The sequence below is a fragment of the Tachysurus fulvidraco genome, chromosome 1 (assembly GCF_022655615.1).
Source record: "Tachysurus fulvidraco isolate hzauxx_2018 chromosome 1, HZAU_PFXX_2.0, whole genome shotgun sequence".
Classification (NCBI taxonomy): Eukaryota; Metazoa; Chordata; class Actinopteri; order Siluriformes; family Bagridae; genus Tachysurus; species Tachysurus fulvidraco.
In genome coordinates, this window is record NC_062518.1 from 16,871,373 (window position 1) to 16,888,872 (window position 17,500).

The 17,500-nt window shown below is 39.7% G+C and overlaps 1 protein-coding gene and 1 long non-coding RNA gene across 5 annotated transcripts in view; both read right to left on the reverse strand.

Moving 5' to 3' along the window:
• Nucleotides 1–6,981: 6,981 nt before the first annotated feature.
• Nucleotides 6,982–9,599, reverse strand: LOC125146094. The gene is made up of 2 exons (XR_007144609.1): nt 7,921–9,599; nt 6,982–7,567 (listed from the first exon to the last, which is right to left on the reverse strand). It is a non-coding gene; the product is annotated as an uncharacterized LOC125146094 (long non-coding RNA).
• A 1,888-nt stretch (nt 9,600–11,487) lies between these two features.
• The window catches only part of LOC113649235 (mucin-2-like), a 13,847-nt gene continuing 7,834 nt past the window's right edge, over nt 11,488–17,500 (reverse strand). For 3 of the 4 annotated variants that reach the window (XM_047823028.1, XM_027156913.2, XM_027156917.2), the window contains 5 exons: nt 15,068–15,103; nt 13,725–13,769; nt 13,440–13,583; nt 13,000–13,048; nt 11,488–12,113 (listed from right to left, as the gene is read on the reverse strand). In XM_047823028.1, coding sequence (XP_047678984.1) covers nt 13,017–13,048; nt 13,440–13,583; nt 13,725–13,769; nt 15,068–15,103 — 257 coding nt within the window. In that variant the 3' untranslated portion in view covers nt 11,488–12,113; nt 13,000–13,016. The remainder of the gene's footprint in view (nt 12,114–12,999; nt 13,049–13,439; nt 13,584–13,724; nt 13,770–15,067; nt 15,104–17,500) is intronic. The other variant, XM_027156914.2, reaches the window with a different exon arrangement.

Below are 17,500 nucleotides of genomic sequence, written 5' to 3' on the forward strand. Positions count from 1 at the left end.
TATTTAACACTCTAACAAGAAGCTTGAGCAAAGAATTAGCCATTAAATTAACTGACACAGCAGTTTAGAGCTGCAAAAATTCACAGATTTACAAAAACAAACTGCCAGAAAATGAAAGTTTACAAGAAAACAGCAGAAAACAGAAAAGGTGGATTTAGTAAGACGTTTTTTTCATGAGACGAGTATCTTGATAGAATCTTACCTTCACATGCACTAATACCAATGATTTGATCTAACAAATACATTAGCGAGGCATTCTGGGTGTCTGAAGGCATCTAATGTGTGTTAGCAATGTTAGCCTTGTAGCTTTTGTGTTGAACTAAAGATAACATTCGTGTTCAGTCGAACTGTGGAGACAGTCTTTATTTCTCTGACAAAAAACAACAGAGGTACTCTGGGAATAATGACTACATACTTTCACATTGAAAACTAATCCTGTCTGAATAGGGATTAGATAAGCCAAAGAAAAACTTAAAAACAGAGAAACTCGGAGGATGGACAGAATGCCCTGCTGTCAGTGCACTACGTTTTTTTGTTCTTTCCTCCGTCTCTGTTTCTCGAGCTATTTTGGCTCTTTGATCATTTCAGTCTAAATCTCTCTGTAACTGAAGACCACATTTTTATAGCTCTTAATAACAGATCTGTCATTTCAGTTATGCTCAACCAAAAGTGTAATTAAATATAGTCATGTCATTAAAGCAAACTAAACAGAGAGAGAGAGAGAGAGAGAGAGATAGAGAGAGAGAGACAAAGAGAGAGAGAGAATGAGGGAGGAATGGAAACAAACGGGTGAGAGAGGGAGGCCCTCCATGTGGTTTGAGTTTTAGAGAATTCAGTAAAAAAAAAAAAAAAACCTTTACTCAGCACTAAAACTTTAAGTGGGTTCAAGAAGTATGTATATGTGTGAGTGTGTGTGTGTGTGTGTGTGTGTGTGTGTGAGTGTGTTTGTATATGTTTGTATGTGTGTGAGTGTCTTTGTGTGTGTGTGTTTGTATGTGTGTGTGTGTGTGTGTGTGTGTGTGTGTGTGTGTGTGTGTGTGTGTGTGTTTGTATATGTGTGAGTGTGTTTGAGTGTGTGTGTTACATGGGTGTAAACTGATTGTTGAGAGCAGCAGTGTTTGACACAACGTATATTTTAACATGAAGAGTACAGTGTGTGTAGTGTTTAGTATGTAATGTACAGTGTGTGTAGTGTTTAGTGTGTAATGTACAGTGTTTGTAGTGTTTAGTGTGTAATGTACAGTTTGTGTAGTGTTTAGTGTGTAATGTACAGTGTGTGTAGTGTTTAGTGTGTAATGTACAGTGTGTGTAGTGTTTAGTGTGTAATGTACAGTGTGTGTAGTGTTTAGTGTGTAATGTACAGTGTTTGTAGTGTTTAGTGTGTAATGTACAGTTTGTGTAGTGTTTAGTGTGTAATGTACAGTGTGTGTAGTGTTTAGTGTGTAATGTACAGTGTGTGTAGTGTTTAGTGTGTAATGTACAGTGTTTGTAGTGTTTAGTGTGTAATGTACAGTGTTTGTAGTGTTTAGTGTGTAATGTACAGTTTGTGTAGTGTTTAGTGTGTAATGTACAGTGTTTGTAGTGTTAATTGTGTAATGTACAGTGTGTGTAGTGTTTAGTGTTTAACGTACAGTGTATATAGTGTATAATGTACAGTGCGTGTAGTGTTAAGTGTGTAATGTACAGTGTGTGTAGTGTTAAGTGTGTAATGTACAGTGTACCAATCAGACCTGATATTCTCGGTGCACTTGAATGGGATGTGCTGAAACAGGAATCAGACAAAGTGTGTGTGTGTGTGTGTGTGTGTGTGTGTGTGTGTGTACTTGTGTGTGTGTGTGTGTGTGTGTGTGTGTACTTGTGTGTGTGTGTGTGTGTACTTGTGTGTGTGATCCTTCTTGAACCTGTTAATTGAGGTCTTGAGCTCTGTGCAAAACATTGCAACACACACACACACACACACACACACACACACACACACACACACACACACACACACACTCACACTCACACACACTCACACTCACACACACACACACACACACACACACACACACACACACACACACACACACACACACACAAACATGTGTCCCTGACATTCTCTCTCTCTGTTATTTTTAGTGGTCCAGGCTCTTGGCTGATTTTGACTCTCACCATCTGCTGCTGATTACAGTTTGCTGATGGAGCTCAGAACTCTTTCATTCTCTCTCACTTTCTCCATATCTCTTTTTCCTACACCCCCCCCCGTTCATTCTCTTTCCTCTTTCATTCATGCCCATTTGCCCTCTCTTATCCTCTCATCTCTTTTACTTACATTTCCTTTCTCTTCATCTTGCTTCCTGTTCTTCTACACCCACTTTCACCTTCCCATTTTTTTCAATCTCACTGTTCTGTTTCTGTTTTTCATCCTCCCTCTTTTGTTCTTTCTCTCTTTCTCTGTCTTCATCTCCCATTTCATTCTTTCTCTCTCTTTACCATTACTTATTCTTTTTACCACCTTGCCTCACTTTGCATATTTTTACCGTTTATTCCCTCACCACATTCACTCTGTGTGTGTGTTCGTGTGCTTGAGAGTGATTCCCTGACTGCGTGTGTGTGTGTGTAAGAGTGTGTCAAGTCTTACGCAGCACATCTGAGAAACTATGCTGGGTCAAGTGTGTTTTGGTGTGTGTTAGATTGAAAACATGTGAGAAAAACACACTCTGTGTGTGTGTGTGTGTATGTGTGTGTGATGTTTTCACCTTTTTCACACTATTTTAAAAATGTTACTTCCTGTACCCAATCTGTGTGTGTGTGTGTATGTGTGTGTGTGTGTGTCTGTGTGTGTCTGTGTGTGTGTGTTTGTGTGTGTATTCATCTAAACTAATCATGAAGGTAAACCTGAGGTCATTGTGATGGTTAGTGTTAGAGATCAGGTAGAGTCAGGGTTCTGTTTAGGTTCAGGATTAGAAACGATTTACTGACCTCTCTGTGTGTGTGCATGTGTGTGTATGTGTTTGTATGTGTGTGTGTGCGTGTGTGTGCGTGTGTGTGTGTGTGTGTGTGTGTGCATGTGTGTGTGTATGTGTTTGTGTGTGCGCGTGTTTGTGTGTGTGCGCGTGTGTGCGCGTGTGTGTGTGTGCGTGTGTGCGTGTTTGTGTGTGTGCGTGTGTGCATGTGTGCACACACGCACACACACACACACACACACACACAGTCCTTGAAAACTAGCATATACATCATTTTATCAGTTTTGGCATTAATATATAAAGTCACTAGAACACCACCACTTGCAGCTCCCTGTCCAACCCACCAGAGGGCGCCATCACCTGAGTATTAGCACTTCCAGTTATTATTATTTAAAACATTTTGTCTGTAACTCTAATTGTGCAGTATTTTCGGTCTGTTCTTTAGTTTGCACTAAAACAAGGGTGTAATTAATAAAGATAGGTTTACTAACTGGAAACATGGTTGACAAACACTGATGTGTTTACCCAGTGTAATGAGACTGTGTGTAATCAAGGATCAGCGTGTGTGTTTGTGTGTGTGTGTGTGTGTGTGTGTGTGTGTGTGTGTCCACTATGTCATTGTGTTAGAGTGTTAAATTCTTAGACAGCAATTATTAGTTAGGGATGTAGAACCATGAACGAATAATGGAGAATGGAAACAGATGGGTGGTGCAGAGAGATGCTACTGTTTTGTGTGTGTGTGTGTTTGTGTGTGTCAGAGAGTGTTGCTGATGCTCTTTTAATGATGTCATCTCACTCGTCTCCACAACACTGAACAGAACAGGAGCTGATGGAGACACATGGCACTGTTAAAGATGTGGTTTCAGAACGTTAGTTTATTGTGGTTGTATAATTTGAAACTCTCTGTGTGTGTGTGTGTGTGTGTGTGTGTGTGTGTGTGTGTGTGTGTGTGTGACCTACAGTCAGGGATGAGTCTGAGAATGACTGGCTGAGTTCTGAATTGTCTTTAATGAACTGGGATTAGTTAATTAGGTCTGGGATTAGCGGCGATAATCTAGGATTGGTGAACTGGGATTGTGTAGGATTGGTTAATTAGTCTGAATATTGTTGGCTTTACTCATCTGGGAAAGCTTAGAAGGTCTTGGATTAGTCACAGAGAAGCTTCTGCACTGGCTTGAGGCTGGAGTAAAGCAAGTCTGAAATTGGAATGGTCCTGGATGCATTGTGATGGTGTTAGTGTGGAACTGGTTACCCAGGACTGGTCTGGGATCAGCTACAGTGGTGTGGAAACGTCTGACTGTCACTGATTGACTGCGTTATTAGGGATCAGCTAGGCAGGTGTGGGAACAGTTATATTAGATTGGAATTGACCATAAGGCTGGTGAGATTTATTAAGTACGATTAAACTAACCTGGCTACTTTAGCTTATTATACTACATCCATTATTCAGTTCATTAGGAATGTTATTTATTGTTACAGGAAATCTTTCCATCTTTTCATCTCGTCACTGTATAGAACAGATTCCTTCTATTTAAGCACTGACGCGCAGGTTCACCATCACGTGACATCATGTACAGGAAGTGAAGTAAATAATAAGTCGTGATCAGTTCCATTTTTATGGTAGCAGATGGCAGCATACACAAGAGACACATTGTACTGTCTCACTTCTATAGGCAGGCACACACACACACACACACACACACACACACACACACACTCAAAGACACGCACACAGACACAAACACACAAACACACACACAGACACAAACACACTCAGAGACACAAACACACACACACACACACACAGACACAAACAAACACACACAGAGACACACACATACACAGAGAGACGCACACAGACACACACACACACACACACACACACACACTCAAAGACACACAGACACAAACACACACACACCCACACACACAGACACACACACTCAAAGACACACAGACACAAACACACACACAAACACACACACAGACACACGCACACAGACACCCGCACATACTCAAAGACGCACACAGACACCCGCACATACTCAAAGACACACACACACACACACACACACACACACACACATCACTCAGAAATCAATTTGTACTTTTCTTTCATCCCAACAAACATTCACAAGCATTTATTCGGGTATTTCAATCTGTACAGAATGAATATTTTACACAAGAGGCCAGCTTTCAATCTGCAGCCAGTGAACACACCCCAATTGTAGGATATTAAAGCGATCATATTTATTTTATATAAATGCATGTTCACAGGTGGCCTAGTTAATAATGAATGCTGCCAGATTTGCAGAAATGCCTCATGTGGGCCAGAGCCACAGTGAAATTCTTATTTCAGGTCCTTTGATATGCGACAGCAGACTGACAAGAAGTGACATGCCTGAGAAAGGGTGAGAGACAACATGCTGGTGGGGGGATTTGGCAGTGGGGTGTGGAAATGATGGAGGGATTGGAGCACTCGTTACAAGACCGAACGTGTCTCTGTGCGAATGCTGTCCAACCGTATGTTAGATTTAAAGCCTTAGGGAATTCATTATTAAAAAATGGAGGGAAAAGGACATTCAATGACATGTTATCTGGGCTCACCTGGGGTAGTCTGGGATTAGACCTGGAGTGGTCTGGGATTAGACGTGGAGTAGGCTGGGATTAGACCTGGAGTAGTCTGGGGTTAGATCTGGAGTAGTCTGGGATTAGACCTGGAGTAGTCTGGGATTAGACGTGGAGTAGGCTGGGATTAGACCTGGAGTAGTCTGGGATTAGACCTGGAGTAGTCTGGGATTAACAGTAATTAACTGTAGATCTGAATATTCTATACTATGCTGGTGGTGTGTGTCCTTGAGTCTGTGGCATGGTATGAGGGTCAGTTGTGTTGGTCCGGTAACAGTTGTGTTGATTGGCTGTGTGAAACTTAACTTGATCTCGAGCTGGTCCTGGATCATCTGAGGTAGGAATAATTACACTGATGCGGGATAAACTGTGTTGTTTTGGGATCTGAGGGTTTGGTCTTACGTCTTGAAGATCGGTTTGAGTCTTAGCTCAGGGATTTAGTAGGTTTAGTCTGGAAACAGTCGATTTGTTGTTGGAATAGTTACTTACAATAGGCGTTGACTGTGAGAATCGTAATTAGGCTGGATTTTGTCCGATCTCGATAGATCTGGGATTATTATCGGAATGGTTGTGTAATCCTGGGAATGATCGTGTAAATCTTGAGTCAGGTGGATTGGTCTGAGATCATGATGATACGTCCCAAACCCATATGAACTGGTCTGGGACCAGTTGTTTGGATCAGATGTGAAAACAGTGGTGTAGAAATGGAATTTGCTGTGAGAATTGAATCAGATTGGATTTAGTCTGATCTTAGTAGATCTGGGATTGTCAGACTTGGTCTGGGAATAACTGGTTTGGACTGGGATGAGCTGAGGAGATCTGGGATCAGCCTTGTGTTTGATGGAGCAGAGACTGAAATGGGTCTGATATCTGTTGGGTCTGATCTGGAATCAGCTTGATGGATCCTTAAATCTGACTGGTGGAAATTTCTGTACCGCATCACGTACTCATCTTTAATTATTAAAATAAGCAAACAGGGCAAATATCAATGGAGATAAAGCCTGTATATACCAACTGAGTGTCAGGACCTGTGTGTGTGTGTGATTGCATTGTCATTGTGAGTGAGTGTGTGTAAGGACAGATGATCTGTAATTTTTCTCCACAGTGTAGACAGAAGTGCTGAGTGGAGTTATTGCAGGTATATCAAGTGGTCTGCATGGAGCCAATGCTGACACTGCACACACACACACACACACACACACACACACGTTTTCCTCATACAGTATGCAGAACTTAAAGCCCTGCTCTTTACCACCAGCTTTGACTGGTTTTGCGGTGGGCGGAGCTACAGTTGGGTTTATGGACAGATGATTAACCAGAGTTAGCTGTAAGAGGCTAAACAAGCTGAACAAGGTTTATGTTAGTATTGTGGTCATGCTAACAGGAAGTGAGCACGAGTCAAAGCTGCACTCTGAAATTCTCTCTTTAATGTCAACTCGTTGTGTTTAACTTCCTTTGAACATTTCTCTCTCTCTGTCTTTTGACTGTGTTAATGCTTTAACTGATTTCCCACAGATTTTGATGTTAGCATTAGCCTTATTATTATTTTTTTTAATTTAGCATTATTGTCATTTCATCCTTTTAGTGATCTATGGTAAAAGTTAGCATTAGCATGTTTCACCTTCTGCATGACATTTTGAGCACTAATTATCCTGAGCATTAGCATCAACACCGATATGTTACCTCATGACCTCTTAATAACGGGTGTGTTTTAGCATTTTTCTTTGTTAATTTACAAAGCAGAGGCTAGTTGTTTTAGCTACATTAGCGTTGCGTCTCATGTCCTCATTACTTCTAAAAGCTTGTAGACAAAATCAAAATGTGCTGGCATCTTCTCACAGCTTCCATTTTGAAATGATTGGTGATTCATCTCTAAGCTGATTGGTGACTCATCTCTAAGCTGATTGGTGATTCATCTCTAAGCTGATTGGTGATTCATCTCTAAGCTGATTGGTGATTCATCTCTAAGCTGTTTCATCATCATGAAGTTCCTGTGGAGAAAAAGAAAAGGTTCTACTGGTTACTGGTTACAGTGGTTGGGGATCCGTTCAACTGTTACACTCAACATGGGACAGTTAGTGTTAGCGCGAGACAATTAGCATTAGCACATTTCCTCTTTGTTTATGTTGTTTATTAACTATTAAAATGACTAGAATTAGCACTAATATTAAAGTCCTGGAAAGTTTTAGTCTTTCTTCCATTTAGATTACAAGGAATGTTTTTGGCCTCCAAACACACACACACACACACACACATATACACTCACACACACGCATGCACACATACATACACACACACACATACACACACACACACACAATCACACACACACAATCACACACACCCTGGAGTGGACCCTGTAAGAGAAAGATGTTGCTCGTCTTCTTTTGTATTTGCCAGTTTCTCCGTCTGATGTGTGCCTGTGGTAAACAGATGTTTTTTGTCTCAGTGTTTGATTAAAATGTCTCCCGCTGCGTCTCGCCAACGACAAAAAACGTGCAGAGACACGAGGCAAAGCCCAAAGAAACCTCTAACAACCTTCAGTGCTGTCTGTCTGTGGACCTGCTGAGTATCTGCACAGGTCCAGCTCTAGGGGGCGCTAATCACCTGTAGAAAACTCCGCAGACATTTACACTACGACTGAACTATAGATAACATTTGCTAAGATAAATTAGCATTAAATAGGATATATTTAAATAATAAAGTTTGGATGGAATTTTTTGTACTTCAAAAAAATGTTTTAGTTCAGTTTAGTTCTGCTACTTGATATAATAAAAAAATGTTTACTGTTTAAATTATTTTATAAAGCACAATTATATTAGAAGCATAAAAATTAGCACAATTTCAGTGTACCAAAGCCTTAGATTTACTTTATTATAAATTTATTATACTTCGATTTTGATAAAACTTTACATCCTTTTTGTTCCGTTCATTTGTAACATTCGCTAACGTAACTTTAAAACACTGTAGCTAGGTTCAGTTGCAGCCTGTTAGCATGTGCTAGCTAGAGTTAGGAAACTATTATTTAACATGCGTATGTTTTAATTAATTCTTTTTAGCCTTGCACATGCCGATGAACGTAAGGCAGTGAAACCTGAGTTAAAAACAAGGCCACAATTTCACTTTACTTAAAAACATTCTCTACATCTCAAAGTAAACAGCGACACGAAAACGCAAAAGTTTAACACTTTCTCCCAAATCCCACAGAACCCTATGCTAGCTTGCTAGCTAACGTTAACACCATGTAAAATAAGAAGTATGTTAGCATCAACGTTTCCTCTCGATTTATTTATATGTTAAGTGTGTTAGCTTTAGCGTGGCCTGTTTTCCCGTGTCTGAGTGTTTCCTGTAGCATTAGTATCAGCGTGTTTCATCTTGCTCGCTTGCTCATTATCTCGCACATCAGCGCTAACGTTAGTGCATTAGCATCGGCGTGTTCCCCTCTGTCCCTAATTATGCTGCACATTTCAGCGTTTACAATAGCATTAGTGTTTATTGTTAACTTACTTCCCCTTAAACCCTTATTATTTTTAGCAATTATGGTAGCGTTAGCATTAACATGGTAGTGTTGTTACAGGAGTTTAAGAACATTATTAGGCTCTTTAGGATTTACGCTTTAGTGCCAGATTTCACCAGGAAATTCCTGAAAATCATTTCATTTAGCGTCTGGTTTTAGCACAGTTAGCATATCAGCCTTCTTGTAGTACATTTGATTCGCTCGTGGCTGATAAACCACTGGACCGATTCACTTTAATCACTCGCTAAAAATAAAAAATTTAATAATTTAAGGAAGGCGTGAAACCTCTCTGTCACACACACACACACTTTATGTGTTTAGCCATTAGCTCTTACATCCGATTCATCAGGCCTTTGTACGTTTCAGTCTGGAATTGGACACTTGACAGTGTAGAATCATCTAACACTCTGTGTGTCTGTCTGTGTGTGTGTGTGTGTGTGTGTGTGTGTGTGTGTGTGTGTGTGTGTGTGTGTGTGTGTGTGTGTGTGTGTGTGTGTGTGTGTGTGTGTGTGCGCGTGTGTGTGTGTACTTTGTAATTAATTATTACAGAAATCACCATTAACCATTATTCTCTCTCTAAGCATGTTTCTTGCTGAGATGACGCACGCTGACTCTCTCTCTCTCTCTCTCTCTCACACACACACACACACACACACACACACACACACACACACACACACACACACACACACACACACACACACAGTGTTACATTGTTTGGTTTCATAAAATCTTGCCAAAACTCTAACCTTCTCTTTAACACACACTGGTAAAAATCTATCGAGGAACTTTATTGCTTGTGGCTGAGGATGTAAAGTAATTACAGCTTTTATAAGGTTATCAATTCCTCCGACTTCATTTCTATCGATCGGAGCAGTTTATACCACATCACAGATAATCAGCTGTGTGTGTGTGTGTGTGTGTCAGCCATGATGATGCTCAGACAGCGAGCTCTTCTGGATCTCTTTCAAAACACTCAGTGACATTTTCACCTAATTAAATAATTGTTAAGAAATTATTAACAGATCACATATTAGCGACATTAAAGTAGTATAAAAATAAACGTAAAAGCTTCACACGCTGAACGAGTCTCAGCCCGTCGTCTGTGTGTTTGTGCTGAACTTCCTCCATCATAAACTTCCATCTCAACCGTTTCCTTTTCACGGTGCAGGAGAGCAGAGAAATCTGGATTTAATCCACACTCGCTGTTTAAAATCCACCCTCTGGACACACACACACACACACACACACACACACACACACACACACACACACACACACACACACACACACACACACAGAGCTGCTTAATGAAAATTAGAAAACGACTCCAATCCGCCGTAAGCTGCTTGGTTTAATCACGTTAATGTGTATTATTAAACTCCAGACCACTCGCAGGCTTTATATCCAGATGTTGTGAAGAAAAGCTTGATTTTACCGGCTTTAAATCTCGCTTCATTACACTGTGCCGCTTCACCATAAATAAACAAACATCATTTTCTTCATAAAGAGTAGTAAAGTGTCGTGTTGTTAAAAACAGGTCATCGGCAGTTTACCGAACGTTCTCGACTCTGACCGGTCACTGAATTATTACACCACCTTAACGCTGTTTACGGAGAAGCTTTGTGACTCTGGAGTAAGTCTGGATGTGCAGCAGTGACAGGTCTTAGTGCGGTTATTGATTCCAGTCTCTCATCTGAAGCTCGTGTTAATAATATTAACAGCAAAGCTTTCACTCATCTTTATATCTAGGATAAGAACCAGAAAAGCTTCACATGCTTTAACATTTTGTTGTGTGGGACTCTGTAAAGCTCACAGTTAAAACAGAATTCATTCATTTCCTACCGCTTATCCGAACTTCTTGGGTCACGGGGAGCCTGTGCCTATCTCAGGTGTCATCGGGCATCGAGGCAGGATACACCCTGGACGGAGTGCCAACCCATCACAGGGCACACACACACTCTCATTCTCTCACACACTCACACACACACTACGGACAATTTTCCAGAGATGCCAATCAACCTACCATGCATGTCTTTGGACCGGGGGAGGAAACCGGAGTACCCGGAGGAAACCCCCGAGGCACGGGGAGAACATGCAAACTCCACACACACAAGGTGGAGGCAGGAATCGAACCAGCGACCCTGGAGGTGTGAGGCGAACGTGCTAACCACTAAGCCACCGTGCCAATGTGTGTAGAACAAAAAAAAGGATATTATTGTTGTTCCCTTTTAAAGACTTTTAGAAATATTTATTGTTTTTTTTTAAATATAATTTAAAGGTGTGTATTTATTAGTTTATCCGTTTTATCTTCTTTATTATCAGCTGTCTTTTTTGTCACATTTTGAAACATAAAAATCTTAAAAAGTTAAAAAAACAAACAAACAAAATAAATAAATAAATAAATAAAGAGTTTAATCAGTTTAATCTTTCATCTTATCCACAGGCTGCAGTCAAAGTCATAATTTATAGCATTGTTTTATCTTTTTCTCCTCTTTTTACGTGTGAGACGACGCCTTGAAAAGCCCAGCCTCCTTTTATTTTTAAGATATCAGAAGATTAATAAAACATCGGCACGAGCGAAAGGAACATTTTCTGTCCCGCTGATATTTGATGTGTGCAGATTGGACACGGTCAGGATGAAGGAGCTGTTAAAGGCAGAGACACGGAGACACGGATGAAATAAAGACGATTTGATGAAATGAAAAAAAAAATTGGCTTAATTTAAAACGTAAAGTTTTTATCAAGTCAAAACTTTAACAAACTTTAAGTACAAAACATTTATAATTCCAGATTTCAAACTAAACGCTAAAGCCAGAGACTCTGATGTTCTCAGGACTCAAATTCATGACGTAGAGCAAAGAAATGAAGAGAAAAAAAACCTGATGGATTAAAAAAAAATAATAATAATGTCATGGTCTTTAAAAAGATGATGTTAGACAGAAAGGACACAGGAATGTGATAAACGTCCGTCATCATGCAGGAGACGTTGTGAAGAAGTTGTGATGATGGTCACAGATCTGAAGTGGAGAAAATGTTCTGTTTGAATCTATCAACCTTTTTAACACACACACACTCACACACACACACACAAATACACGCACACACACACACACACACACACAAATACACACATATATATACACACACACACACACACACACACACACATATACACACACCCCTCCCCACACACATACACACACACATACACACACACACACACACACACTTAACCTCCCCCCCACACACAACCCCCACACAAATATACACACACACACCCACACACACACCCAACCTCCCCCCCAAAACACACAACCACCACACAAATATACACACACACCCACACACACACATATATACACACACACACATATACACGCGCACACACACACACACACATATACACGCACACACACCCACACATATACACACACCCACCCACCCACACACACGTACACAGACACACACAGACACACACAGACACACACCCCCCACACACACATATACAGATTAGATTATTAACTAAAATAAATCAGTTCATATTTTTTCATCTGCTTATACATATATATTCTTTATATAACAGAGTCACCTAAGAGTTTATTGTATAAGTTATAGTAAAGTAATAATAGTAATTAGAATTATTTTTATAGATTTATATAGTCGCGCTTCCTTTTCGTGTCACACACTTACTGCATGCTGACGAATACAAGCTTTGGAATCAAAGTGAATAAAACAACTCATGAGATGAATCTCGTGACACTTTTCCTGTTAAGTTAAATAACACTGGGTAAGAGGACGTGCAGAGAGCTGCTCGTGTGTCCTGGGATTATTCTACTAATAATATCTCACAATTCCTATTGTACTGAATGAATTAAAATGCTTCTGTGTATAAAATCAACATACAGATAGAGGATCTTGGCTCAAGCAGCAGAGTCGAATCCAGGATCAGTGTCTAGGGATCAAAAAATAATAATAATAGTAATTAGTGATTCTATGGAAATTTTAGTCCACATCATATATTTTTTTTTTAGCTTTGCAGCATTAATTAAGAAATAAAACAAATTTCAATCAAGGAACAATTATTATTCATTATTAATTAATTAATATTGCAACCTAAGTCAAATAAATGAATCAGTGAGTCAGAATCAAAATGATTCAATGAGTCAGAATCAAAATGATTCAATGAGTCAGAATCAAAATGATTGTGAATGTATTACTGTATTACTGTTTGTTCTTAATGGTTTCACTGGAGTCATGATGCAAGACGGTTCACATACAGGCCAATAATACGATTCTGATTTAGAGTCTGATTCAGTGAGTATGAATCCAAGTGAATTGAATACCTTCATCTGAGGAGTCAAACAGTTCAGGTTTTGGAGCTTCTGTTTCTTTTGGCTCATGTGTGTAATATTTTCCTCTCTTGCCAAACATGTGTCGGAACATGAAGAAAAGGATAGCTAGTACAATCAGGAACGACAAACCCACTACTGAAAAACACACACACACACACACACACACACACACACACACACACACACACACACACACACACACACACACACACACACACACACAATCTTATATCACACAAGTTTTCAAAAACAAAACCTTAAAAAGAGAGCTCTTACCAAACACACACGATCCAGCTAACTCATCATGAGTGGCAGAGGAACCTGAAACGTTTAAAAAACATTCGTTAAAAACTAATATGTAAAAAAATCTATTAGAAATAGATATGTATTTAAGATCAGCATAACCAGTGATACTACAAGGTTGAGCTAAGTTTCAGATTGCGGACAGAAAAAGAACATTACTGATATGACTAAAGTCTGAGTTCAGGGTTGTGATGCATTTGTTTCTTTCTCTGACATAGATTTAAGGTTTCTAATTAAAAGGTGCGGCCTCCATTGTTTGAAAGCCAATGTTAACATATAAAATCACCAAAACAAAGACGCCCCTAACCCAAATGGGTCCCACCCCTTTATCGATAGCTCCGCCCACACATACATACATAACCCAGGCGACTAAAGGAAAGAAATGTGTCTTTATCATAGCTGAAGGGAAGAACAATACGATTGTAGATAAACAAACAAGCAAAAATAACACACAAGCATAATCATGTAAAGGACAAAGGCATATATTAGTTCTGTGTAACAAAGCAAAACAGCATTTAGCTCAGGAGTTATTGACTCGGGAAACTCCAACCTGTGAATATGTGTCCGACTTCCTGCTCCTTCAGTTCTCTACAGTGCTGGAAAGCTGATCCTATATTAACACATCCTACTTCTTGCCTTATCGTAAGCCTTTCTTCGCTTTCTTTCTTTGTTTTTATCCTCCATGTCAATGTTAAAACCGCTTTCTGCTAATGTCACACATGCGCACTGAACACTCTCTCCGCCCATATCGACAAGACACGCTCCTTTCTGCTCATTGGCTACACATTTGTTTTGTTTTGTTTGTCATCCCGACTCAGTTTTCTGAAGCATTTCTCAAACAACACACACCTCACCTTTAATGTTTATTTATTTACACACAGTAGTGATGTTTCTGATCTCTGTCTTGATTTAATTCAATTTTACTCTCAATTTTGCTGGGATCTTCTTCTCATCCGCTACTCAGGACGAATCCTGTTTCTTTTACATGCTCATTCATTAGATGGAACTAAATAGTGCCTACTTTAGATTCCAAACCCTTTGTATTGTCAGCAAGCATATGAGTATTGACACCCACAACTGTGTTTGGGTTCCTATCTATAAAACTCTCTACTATCTTCTAGCTCATAAAACAAAAGAGATATGTACATTTACATTTACAGCATGTGACAGACCCCTTATCCAGAGCGACGTACATAAGTGTTTAAATCTCTAACATTGAATACATCAATGCTGCTCACTAGGTTATATACTTAAGATACCATGAGTTTAAAACATTTGTTCAAAGTTAATGTGTAGTGTGTTATACTTATACTCACCCATCTGAGCTGTGACAAAGGGGTTCATTTCTGCTCCTGCAGTGTAAGAAATGCATGTGTATAATGTAAATTCATATTATTACCATGAATCCCAAATACCTTACTGTTACTACACTACACCATATATGGTCACTACATAGTGCATTAGTCAATAACCGTGTTATAATGCTACATAGTGTAGAGTAGTGATGTGTAGAGTAGTGTTGTGTAGAGTAGTGTAGAGTAGTGTTGTGTAGAGTAGTGTCGTGTAGTGTAAAGTAGTGTAGAGTAGTGTAGAGTAGTGTCGTATAGTGTAGAGTAGTGTAGAGTAGTGTAGTGTAGAGTAGTGTCGTGTAGTGTAGAGTAGTGTAGTGTAATGTAGTGTAGTGTAGTGTAGAGTAGTGTAGAGTAGTGTAGTGTAGAGTAGTGTAGCGTAGTGTAGAGTAGTGTTGTGTAGTGATGTGTAGAGTAGTGTTGTGTAGAGTAGTGTAGAGTAGTGTTGTGTAGAGTAGTGTAGTGTAGAGTAGTGTCGTGTAGAGTAGTGTCGTGTGGTGTAAAGTAGTGTAGAGTAGTGTAGAGTAGTGTCGTATAGTGTAGAGTAGTGTAGAGTAGTGTAGTGTAGAGTAGTGTCGTGTAGTGTAGAGTAGTGTAGTGTAATGTAGTGTAGTGTAGTGTAGAGTAGTGTAGAGTAGTGTAGTGTAGTGTAGAGTAGTGTAGAGTAGTGTAGTGTAGAGTAGTGTCGTGTAGTGTAAAGTAGTGTAGAGTAGTGTAGAGTAGTGTCGTATAGTGTAGAGTAGTGTAGAGTAGTGTAGTGTAGAGTAGTGTCGTGTAGTGTAGAGTAGTGTAGTGTAATGTAGTGTAGTGTAGTGTAGAGTAGTGTAGAGTAGTGTAGTGTAGTGTAGAGTAGTGTAGAGTAGTGTAGTGTAGAGTAGTGTAGTGTAGTGTAGTGTAGAGTAGTGTAGTGTAGTGTAGAGTAGTGTAGTGTAGTGTAGAGTAGTGTAGTGTAGTGTAAAGTAGTGTAGAGTAGTGTCGTGTAGTGTAAAGTAGTGTAGAGTAGTGTCGTATAGTGTAGAGTAGTGTAGAGTAGTGTAGTGTAGAGTAGTGTCGTGTAGTGTAGAGTAGTGTAGTGTAGAGTAGTGTCGTGTAAAGTAGTGTAGAGTAGTGTAGTGTAGTGTAGTATAGTGTAGTGTAGAGTAGTGTAGTGTAGAGTAGTGTAGTGTAGTGTAGAGTAGTGTAGTGTAGTGTAGTGTAGAGTAGTGTAGTGTAGTGTAGAGTAGTGTAGTGTAGTGTAGTGTAAAGTAGTGTAGAGTAGTGTCGTGTAGTGTAAAGTAGTGTAGAGTAGTGTAGAGTAGTGTCGTATAGTGTAGAGTAGTGTAGAGTAGTGTAGTGTAGAGTAGTGTCGTGTAGTGTAGAGTAGTGTAGTGTAATGTAGTGTAGTGTAGAGTAGTGTAGAGTAGTGTAGTGTAGTGTAGAGTAGTGTAGAGTAGTGTAGTGTAGAGTAGTGTAGTGTAGTGTAGTGTAGAGTAGTGTAGTGTAGTGTAGTGTAGTGTAGAGTAGTGTAGTGTAGTGTAAAGTAGTGTAGAGTAGTGTCGTGTAGTGTAAAGTAGTGTAGAGTAGTGTCGTATAGTGTAGAGTAGTGTAGAGTAGTGTAGTGTAGAGTAGTGTCGTGTAGTGTAGAGTAGTGTAGTGTAGAGTAGTGTCGTGTAGAGTAGTGTAGAGTAGTGTAGTGTAGTGTAGTATAGTGTAGTGTAGAGTAGTGTAGTGTAGAGTAGTGTAGTGTAGTGTAGAGTAGTGTAGTGTAGTGTAGTGTAGAGTAGTGTAGTGTAGTGTAGAGTAGTGTAGTGTAGTGTAAAGTAGTGTAGAGTAGTGTCGTGTAGTGTAAAGTAGTGTAGAGTAGTGTAGAGTAGTGTCGTATAGTGTAGAGTAGTGTAGAGTAGTGTAGTGTAGAGTAGTGTCGTGTAGTGTAGAGTAGTGTAGTGTAGAGTAGTGTCGTGTAGAGTAGAGTAGTGTAGAGTAGTGTAGTGTAGTGTAGAGTAGTGTAGAGTAGTGTAGTGTAGAGTAGTGTAGTGTAGAGTAGTGTAGTGTAGAGTAGTGTAGTGTAGAGTAGTGTAGTGTAGTGTAAAGTAGTGTAGAGTAGTGTAGAGTAGTGTAGTGTTGTGTAGTGTTGTGTAGTGTAGTGTAGTGTAGTGTAGTGTAGAGTAGTGTAGTGTAGAGTAGTGTAGTGTAGTGTAGAGTAGTGTAGTGTAGAGTAGTGTAGAGTAGTGTAGTGTAGTGTAGTGTAGAGTAGAGTAGTGTAGAGTAGTGTAGAGTAGTGTAGTGTAGTGTAGTGTAGAGTAGTGTAGAGTAGTGTAGTGTAGTGTTGTGTAGTGTAGAGTAGTGTAGTGTAGTGTAGTGTAGTGTAGAGTAATGTAGTGTAGAGTAGTGTAGAGTAGTGTAGTGTAGAGTAGTGTAGTG